The sequence below is a fragment of the Clytia hemisphaerica genome, unplaced genomic scaffold, assembly GCF_902728285.1.
Source record: "Clytia hemisphaerica strain Z4C2 unplaced genomic scaffold, Clytia hemisphaerica genome assembly, whole genome shotgun sequence".
Taxonomy (NCBI): domain Eukaryota; kingdom Metazoa; phylum Cnidaria; class Hydrozoa; order Leptothecata; family Clytiidae; genus Clytia; species Clytia hemisphaerica.
Genome location: NW_027103956.1, coordinates 228,637 through 238,823, shown reverse-complemented (window position 1 = coordinate 238,823; position 10,187 = coordinate 228,637). Strand labels below are relative to the sequence as shown.

The 10,187-nt window shown below is 34.4% G+C and overlaps 1 protein-coding gene and 1 long non-coding RNA gene across 2 annotated transcripts; both read left to right on the top strand.

Annotated features, from left to right (window-relative positions):
* Positions 1-784: 784 nt before the first annotated feature.
* Positions 785-2,684, top strand: LOC136810167 (uncharacterized). The gene is made up of 2 exons (XR_010847067.1): positions 785-1,062; positions 2,036-2,684. It is a non-coding gene; the product is annotated as an uncharacterized lncRNA (long non-coding RNA).
* A 2,941-nt stretch (positions 2,685-5,625) lies between these two features.
* On the top strand, positions 5,626-9,300 carry LOC136810134 (E3 ubiquitin-protein ligase MYLIP-like). Its single transcript, XM_067066701.1, has 4 exons — positions 5,626-5,852; positions 5,980-6,173; positions 6,715-7,134; positions 7,526-9,300. The coding sequence occupies exons 1-4, from the start codon at positions 5,766-5,768 to the stop codon at positions 8,262-8,264; spliced, it is 1,440 nt and encodes a 479-aa protein (XP_066922802.1). The 5' UTR covers positions 5,626-5,765; the 3' UTR covers positions 8,265-9,300.
* The last annotated feature ends 887 nt before the right edge of the window (positions 9,301-10,187 follow it).

Here is a 10,187-nt window from a genome sequence, read left to right as displayed (position 1 = left end):
GGGTTTGATTAAAAAGCAATTTATAGAGGCATTTCTTTGTTAAAAGTGCTAAAGAATCTAAAACATAACTTTTATGTTCAGATACTAAATCAATTTTCTGACTATGGTCAGAGCCCTTAATATCATTGGGCATGTTTTATGATTTGATTTGATTTTTCTTCACTACTCAAGTTCCAATGGACAAGATTACAACTTCTTAAGAATCAGTTCTTAGTAAATTCTTAGTCTCATTCCCAAAAAGGTAGCTTTCAATATTAGGACGACACTTTGTATTTTCCTCACCTGGATAGATTTGTTGTCCCATCTTCTTCAGGAGGGAGAGGGCCCTGCCTGCTTTTTTGGCACATTGAGTGTGAAATCAGAGAAAAAAATAACGTAGAAGGAATTCTCTATCACATTTAGATCCCTAGCCCTATAGAATTCATCTGAGCAAAAATTACAAGATTTAAGATGATTCCTGATGAATCATTTTCACATGCGTCATTGAGGATGGACTGGCGGTAAAGTCGGCAAAATATTTGCTTTAAAAAGAATTCGCTATAAAGCGGGAACTATATGGGGATACATAATTCGCTAAAATGGAAGCTTCAATTTTTCCTTTCTTATCTTCTTTTTGTTCTTCACTTTACTATCGAAAAATCCTTTCTTTATAGTCAAATATTCTTGCGTGTTTTTGTTAAAACCCACTTTTCAATGGTGACGTTTGACTTTGCAATTATCGTTGTGAAAGTAGAGGTTTTGTTTCACCCACTTTGACAAAATAAAGAAAAAATAGCGAAAATGTTTAAAGTAAAAACGGTACTCTTATCTCTGTGTTTTTTATTTTGAGGGGCAATTATCTCCAGCTCTTTAGTTTCCCTTCATTAATATTGAAATGTCAAGCTTTACATTATTTCTATTCTCTTTTGAAACTCCCAATTCCGGGGTATTGGCCGCTTTATGCTTACACCTATATAAAGAGTGAAACTTCAACGTAACAAAACAGGGAAAAAAAGAATTCAGTTCAAATTTTCATCATAGGGAAATCAAAACATTTTTGGATACAATATTTTACTTCAGCAGGTAAGATTTATATTTTTTTTGGTTCTGGCGAAATTTGTTTGCCCATTTTATCTCCAAGACCTGTGGATATTTCTGAGAAATACGTGCACACCACTTTTCACTACTTTTAATAAACATCATCAATACAACACCACAAACTGTTGCCATGACCAATGGATTCGAGCGGAAAATTGTTTTAGAGGTTTTATGCGTCATGCAGTGTTAGTCAAATAATCTTCCTTTCAAAAATTTACCAAATTTTGATAAATTTTTCTGAAAGAATTAGACGTAATGCTTAAAGAAAAGATCGGATTGTCTGAACGCGTAACTTACCCAGTACCTATGCATAAGTAGTTCAGTTTATAACAATAAAAAATAAATTTGGCTCAAATTACAAACTCTTATCAACTGTAAATACTTACGTTTCATAAAACTACCCAAAATCGACGAAAGTTTCACCTGCTTGCAAATCAAAATTTTCCTATAATATTTTCTTTTTGAATTTTGTTGATGCGGGATAAATTTTGCTGAGCCAATATCAAATTATTGGTGTTGTTTTAAGTTGTTTTAAAAATTTATCCGGGGCAATTATTTTCATTAAAATTTATTACAAGAAATATAGCTCTAAAAGTTCAAAGACTGAAAACTGGTGAAAATCGAAAACAAATTTTCTTTTCATTTTTTTTTCTCAGACAAATCATCTAAGACACAAAATAATTCGTGGATGAGATTTACAGCCGAAGTGATTTTCAAAGTTTTGAAGTCTCAAACTCTTACCACTCTTACATTTTCTCGTAATTACTATCCGTTAAACAACTACATTTTCTACTCTCTAAACAGCCGAATCGAACGCCGGGAGTCATCATCGTATATCGCTGGGCTTACTAAATACTTCCTAATCTAGGGTACCGTATTCGAAAAATTTCATTCTTTCCAAATGAAGCTATCCGTTCATAAGCTGTAAACATAAATTGTCCTCCTTTTTTTCTCATAGGATATATTGTGATGAACACCAAACTAATTGTATCTTGTATACTTGTCGTTATACTGGCAAATTGTCAAGCACATTTCCGTATCGGTAAACGTAGCAAGTTCGTAAGCCGCCAACGTCAAGCTGCACCGCCACATAATGAGATATTAAACTTTCTCCAAAAAGCTGGAGGCTCACGAAAAATCTGTCAACATCTGCTTAGATCGTCCAATTTTGGCCTTGAAAAGAACGAAGCTGGCAGTTATGTTATTGACAAATTACAAAGTGACGTCCAAGCCTTGAAATCAAGTCATACATCAGCAATCACCAAGTATAAAGCTCTATTAGAACTCCTTGAAGAATATTGTCTACAAAACGCACTTAACGCAGCCTTGACTTCAAACGAAGACGCCAGTTCTTCAGAAATCGAAGATGAAGTATATCGGAAATAAGATTTTTATATAAACCTTGTGGATTTTTAAGAATAACTCTGTGTAAAAATATTTTTTCATGTTACCTTTATTACGCCTAAGGAGTTATTCAGATTTTATATCTGTCTCTCAAATTTAGCTTGGCAATAAAAGTTGAGCCCTGTGAAATAATAACTTTAAAAACTATGTATAATTAAAATTTTACTAAGCTTATCGACGAAAATATAATGACGCAATACCAATCAACAATTTCCAAATTTTTCATTTAAGGTTTGAAGAGTATGACCAGGCCGGGGATTGAGCAATTGAACCCACAATCTTGCGCACCGGAACCGAATATGGGACGTTTCCCCCGTTTCCCAGACAATGTTTAAACTAGAGTAGCAAACTACTCTGTTAATTAATCATGTCAGAGGGTGGAAACATATATAAAGGCGACAAACGTTTGCTAGAATATGAGCAGCGTAGGAGAACGAGCAAAAGTTGGTGAGAGGCTGCTTTCAGCCCTTGCCGCCGACAAAATTTCTTCTTATACGCTTACCATAACTCCTACGCTCGCTTTTCCCGCATGACACCGTTCCATCCCGACAGGCGTACCAGTCTAAAGCTTAAACCCAAAAATATGACGAAAATAACAAAATTTTATACCGTAACTATTATATCAATCGAAAGCTCTCAAAAAATATGTTGGAATTTTAAGAGGACAGAGACGTCAAGAGACTTTTTTGTGATATTTGACGTACAGAATTGACGTTTTTCTCGTCTTAGAAGTTGAGGTACAATGGGTTTGAAACTTCACTTTCTATTTCAATATCTATCTTAAATGTGCGTGACTTAAGGAGTACTAATATATTTTTGAATCATTCTAAGTGCAAGCCAAATGGGTAAATTTGTATTTGTTTTGAGTCTACATCTTTTGGTTGAATCCCGGGGTACTCGATTACTAAACGACGGTATATGTCGCGAAAAATGGCTTTCAAAACCGGACCCTTACAGTGCAGACCTTAAACAGTAAAAAGGTACCCTTACAGTGCATTTTACCGAAAGTTTCTGACCCTTACAGGTAGTTTGATTTCATATCTTATTTTGCTGAAGCCACCTATAAATGAGCCTGGGAGATCGACACAAAGTGCAAAACAAATCAAAATGTGTACGAGTCAAAACGAAAAAGATATATCAGATTTTTACTGTCAGACTTTCAACTCAGCAGTCTTCAAACACACCCTTACAGTGTATCCAGCTAAAAAGAAGACCCTTGTTGTGCACTCTATCAAAAGTACACCCCTCGGGGGTTGAATGTTTAACGACATACTATGAATATTACAGTTTATAATTATACACTACTTGTAAGCTACTGTGTATCTTTTACTTTTCTGCAATGAGGTATAAAGTGGAATACGAAAAGTAGTATATTCATATTTTTCATCTCTGTTTACTACAAGTTTGAGATGAATATCCGAATACTTTCGGAATCTCTTTTGAATTCCCCTTCTGAGATGGGACATTTCGTCGTTGCTGAGACGTTATGTTGCTAGGATAAAGGGACCGGCCAAGGAACACTTGCGCGCGCTTCAATCATACTTTTCGAGCAAAGCTTCCAAGCTATGGGTCAAAAGAAAAATAAAGCAACTTAATTGGTGCGATCTGACGTAACAGGCGTGCGAGCGCGCGCTACATTTTTATGATTTAATCTTTTCTCCAAGCAAAAAGGCTTGAAGCCAAAAAGTGCGATCGCAGGGCGCGCATCGCAGGGCGAGCAAGTAGAGACGGGCTTTAAAAGTCAATGCAATTGTTTTGAAATTCAAGAACCAAATGAAATCATTTTCTGACGTTCTGCTAATGATGGATCAACCGTATACTAAGTTTTTGACGGCACAATAGAGATTTCTATGGTTTATATAGGCTACAGCGAGGCTACAGGATTTTCACAATTATGCAAGGAAGGGGGGGGGTTTGCCTGTACAAAATCAAACGCTTTCTTCATCAAGAAAGACGGAAGATACACAACTTATAACCAAACCTGAAAACACATTGTAGAATCTTTTCCGATGTCTAAATATTTACCCGAGGGCTGTGCAAAGAACGTAATCTTCTTATATTATGTAATCCATTGGCAGACTATGTACTTACATCGCAGTAGAAAAAGACTTTTCACCAGGTAGAGTGCTATGGGAACATTGTGATAGACACCACCAATACCAATAAGGATAACGCTTGGATAGGGTTGGGGTTGCTCGGTCCACAAAACTAGAGACTTCCCGACATTCAGTATTTAAGAACTTCTGGAAAACTGTGAAAGTCCTGGAAAAAATGTATCAATCAGGTCAGATCTATAATCTCAGGATTATTCGGATTAAATAAATCCACGCAATCTTTCCAGGTTTGCGTTGCGGACCATTTTTATCTTTTCATCAAATTTAGTATTATTAATAGATAAGCTTTGTAAGCGCGGCAATTGACCCAAACAAAACAATACACCTATTTCCTATTAGCAGATTCATGCAAAAGTCACGAAAAAACGTCGAGTAAACAAACTTTTGATTGGCGGAGGCATGCAAAGATTACCTCATACTCTGGACATTTTGAAAAATATGCTTGTATATGCAATATTTCAGCCAATCAGAGACTTTCTCGACGTTTTTCGTGACTTTTTTACATGAATCCGCTAATAGGAAATACGTGTATTACACCAGAACAAACAAGCCATAGCGAATTTATTCGCGCTGTGATACTCACGGTATATATTAAGGCCCGGTCTCCACTTTCGCGCGAAATGGGCGACAGTTTTTTTCTTAACCTTGCGGTTTTTCTTTGCGGCTCTTGTTTCCACTTTAATCTTGGTGACGTTAAAAGAAATGACGTACGACGTCTCAAAACGACGTCAACATGAATGATTGCACGCGGCGCTCACGCGCGGGCGAAAATGATATCGTAGACTTTTCCGGGGGTTTAAGTTGTATGTGCTAAACATTATGTAAATATGCAATATGATTCAAAGAATAAAAAAGTTATAAAAACATCCATAAGTGATATTCACCAAAAAAATTTTAACTTTCAGATACATTTTTGTATTTTGATAATCTTACTGATGACATAAAGTTATATGGGGACTAACCCCCATCTGTAAAGTTACTTTCATTCCATTTAGAAAAAAACATTGAAAATCCGAGGACAAAAGAGAAAATTCCTCCTTTATTCCAAATTTCTCATGTGGAACACACATAACAACCTTTTCTAAAACCATTTCCTACTCAAATCACCAACCGAACACATGAAAATATCAATCCACAACAACTCTCAACAACAGCTTAGAGATTGGAAAGATGTGGTGCTTCGTTTCAGAGCCCAATGGGACAATCCACGAGCTTATACTACCTAAGGGAAGCTATGGGATTGATTGTCTTGATATGGTAAGAAATATTTTTTCATAGTTTGTTGTTGTTATAATTTTATGATTCTGACCTTCTAATATTTTTGTTTGTGTTGTGTCTTGCTGTGAAAATCTCATAAGCAATGCATCTAATTTCTTTTTATCAGATCTCGTCAAGAATTAACCTTGTCGAAAAGGATTACTTTGGCTTGAAGTATACCAACCCATCAACTGGTGTCAATACATGGCTTAATCTCAGGAATAAACTATCACAACAGCTCACTGGGAGGGCTCCACATCGAATACAACTCACAGTGAAATATTTTGTTAATGTTCAAGAGCTTCAACAACAAATTTCAAGGTATTTTTCTTGAAAATTAGAATTGGTAGTCCTATATCCCTTTTCTTGTGAGTGTTAGAATTGAAGTGTTGCTTTTGTGTTGACTTTTTGTGCCTGATCTGATTCGATATTTTTTCTTAAATAAATTCCTGCTTTAAAAGAGCGGTTGTTATTTGACAAGACTTGTGACTATTAAAACCATTTGTGACAATACATACCTTAAGTTGGTCTAATGTCGACATCCCTCTTCTAATTTCAACATCCTTCTTTAGAGATAGGAACAATAGGAAGGTCAGAATCACTGATGGACTCCTCAACTGATTGCTTAGCAAAAAAAAATAAGTTTCAGTGATTCCGACCTTCCTATCATTCATATCTTTTAAAGAAGGATGTCGAAATTAGAAAATGGATGTCGACATTAGACCAACTTACGGTACAAAACTAGTCATTTCTATTTTCCTCTTCAAAAATCATCAAACCAGAAAACTGGGAATTCTTATTCAAACCTGAACATAATAACAAAAGAATTCCGAACTGATGTAATCTTAATCTTATTTTTCAGGGACATTTTTTATTCTACAATCTACCAACAACTCTTAAATGAAGATTTATTGGACAAAATTGGTCAACCTGAACTAAACAAAGTAATAGCTCTCATTGCACAAGTGAAATATGGAGATTTCAATGCAGAATCAGTGCCAGAATACTCAAAACTGTTACCCTCAATCAAATGGTCTAATGAATTACAAAAAAGCGTTGAAACTGAACATCTCAACCTTGATATGGTGACCTCATCTGAAGCTAAAATCCAATTCATCAAAATTTTTGGGGACCTTCCTAACTATGGAATGGATATTTTCCATGTGAATTCAGTAGCAGAACATCCAGATCAACTTATTCTTGGTGTTCGTCATGATGGCCTCAGAATCTACAAAGATAAATCAATTCTATCAGAAACTGAGCAAGAGAATTTAGTCCAATTGTAAGTATTTTAAATTAAAAACTTGAATAGTTAATTTTGACATTTAAACGTCTTTTAAAATTCAAAATTATGAATCGCCTTTTGGTGCCTTGAACTCAGGGAACTCAGGGAACTCATTTTTGTCATTTTTACTTTGACTACACCAGAAAAATTAGAACCTGTGAATTACAAATTTGGTTGTTTTTCTTCAAAAAACCTGAAAAATCCTTCTTAGGAAAATGAAAGAAATGTGTCAAATAGTGCAAAACTGCGGAAATTAATTTCCACCAAATGCGAACGTTTGGAATTTTTTTTGACCAAGAAAATTAGTTCCCTTTTAGGTACATGACAAATTTTACAAAGGTTCTCAGAAGAATTTTTCGAATAATTAGCTTTATTTTCTTACTTTCAGCATTCCTTATGATGAAATTTCAACTGTATCATATAAAGGCAAGAAGTTCACTATTGTGCATGGAAGTAACCAAGACGATCATGTTCATTCCACTTTTCTTTTGCGTAAGAATCAACAAGCAATCAATCTTTTCAGGACATTTACAGAGTTTCATTCATTCTATCAATGCAACAGTGTTAAAAAATCGGTAATTGAGAAATGTTCCAGGACCTCAGTAGCAAGAATCCTTTCGGTCTTTTCACGTCAGGAGAGAGGCAGATTATACCTTTTTGATGTTGTTCGAACAAGGCGTCAAGCATACGATCATGCCTGGTCAATATTGAATGCCCCTGATAAGAAACGTCAATCAGCATTTTATCACAGTGACCGTCATATTAATCGAAAAAGTGTATATAGTTTGAGTAAAGTTGACGAAGCTCCAGAGACTCACAGTAGAAGACCTCAGTCTCAAAGCTTTGAATCTATAACTTTCACGAAAGACCACAAAAAGAAAGAAGGTAGGCTGATTTCTGCAGATGCTAACGTTAAACAATTGTCTTTGGAGGAATTACGTGAAACTGTTGAAAATCTGTTGGAGAACAAAGTATGCCAAGTTTGCATGGATTCTGAAGTCTCCACTGCGTTTTGTCCTTGTGGCCATGTTGTATGTTGTGTGGATTGTGCAACTTTGTGTCGTGAATGTCCTCTATGTCGGATGCAAATCACTTATGCCCAAAGAGTTTTCTTTTCAAATGATTGAAAGCTACAGAAATTTATTCTGTTCATTCTTATTGTTATTGTCTTTATAAAAAAAAAAACTAATTCTAGAAGCTTGTTGTAAATATGAAGTACAGTAGTGTAAATTTATTATTTGTAAAGTGTTAAAATTTTTAATAAAAATCCTTAGTAGGGTATCCAGGTTTTAGCTGGGACCAATTTATTAAGATTCATTTTTAGTAAATATCGTGTTTTTTTAGTAATTTAACTGAAAGTAGACAGACAGACAGACAGAAAGACAGAGATAGAGATGAAATTTATTTTTCAAATTTCATCAGCTTTTTTTAGCTAATGAATTATGTATGTGTATATTGAAAATGTTGGTCTATTTGATCGTAAATTTCAGGATTGGATTCTTGAATGTTCTGTCAGTGTCGTCTTTGAAACTTAATGAAAGATTTATGAGCTTCAACACATGTAGATTTTTTTCTCTTTTTTCCGATTCAGCTGAATTCAGTCGATACGAATTTATTTCTCAATTTGAGAAATATAGCTGACTCTCATAAAAATTTATAAAATGACGTATTTCGGGCGTTGTTTTTCATTTTCAAAGTAGATTTTGTTGGGTTTTTTATACTTAGATTCTGAAATTTCCCTTTTTTCAAAATCACCCTTCTATTTCTAGTGGCCTCTTTATCTTTTTTTATGGTCACTTAAGTTCATAGCCCTTTTTTTGCAACAGTAGAAATAATTTTTTCATTTTCTCTTATTTTGAAAATTTGTTTTTCCCATAAAATTGTACTTAGATAAATATTATTTCATACTTTTGCTTTTTTCCTCATTGTTACTCTCAAGTGCCTTAAAAGCTCCGGTTTTGCGATATTTATTAACTCATCTGATTGGAGAAACTTTCACCTGTCAAAAGTGCATTTAAATAATTTGACTTCCTTCTTAGAATTTTGTTCTATCAAGGGAAAAAATACAGGGTATTGATGAAAGACACTTGAGAGAATTCTTTTTCCTGCGTTTCAAAATATCATATTTTCAAAAACCGAAAAATAAAATCGAAACATTAACAACGTTGTCCTTATTTAACTTATCCACTTTACCATGGTACTTTCCCATTTAAGAATTTTTCCACCCACTTATTCCAAACTCCCCGTTTTTTTTAAGTCCGCTCTTTTCGCACTGGTCAGAAATAATTCTCTCTGAAACATGTTTAATCTTATACGTATTCCTTTTTCAAAAATTTTTGATCGATTGAATTGTATTCTCAAAATTATCTTTTCAATTGGTTTACTAATTTCAGCAAAAATCACCTAGATTAGTTTTTTTTACGTTACATAACAAAATCAACGAGTGAAATTCTCTTCTATAAAAAGCCGAATATATATTTCGTAAATTAATGCTGTATTAAAAAAATGTATCACAATAAAAAGTTCAAAATATTAGACCATGGTAAGTCTACCATATACTCTAAAAATACAATGCAAAAAGTTGTACAAACTACAGGAGAGCATGGTATTGGTAGCAGACCATATTCTAGCAAACAAAATCGCGCTTGTGGAAGATTGAGATAGGCTTAAGGTCCCCCGCATTGTGTAGAATGACAATCTTTTGCGAAGGTCCTATAATGTGAGCATTAAGTCCTCTTCTTCAACAGAGGAAACGAGCTTTAACGATCATTATTAGTTTTAACGTCAATTGTGTCATCCATATGACGTGAATAGGACCATAAATCATTATAATAGAAAGTCATAGAAGTTCATAATTTTCCTTGACTGATCTTATAGGGGTTTAGTTCCGCGTAGTAGAGGGTTTCAAAGCAAAGTAGCTTATTTTGCATAACTAATGCTTAGTGCTCTAAAAATCTTTGTTTTTTTCTAGATAAGGGAAAAAAAACTTCACAAACGGTACACGTTTTTTTATAAGAACATCCAAAATTTTTCAAGCCTTTGGATATTCT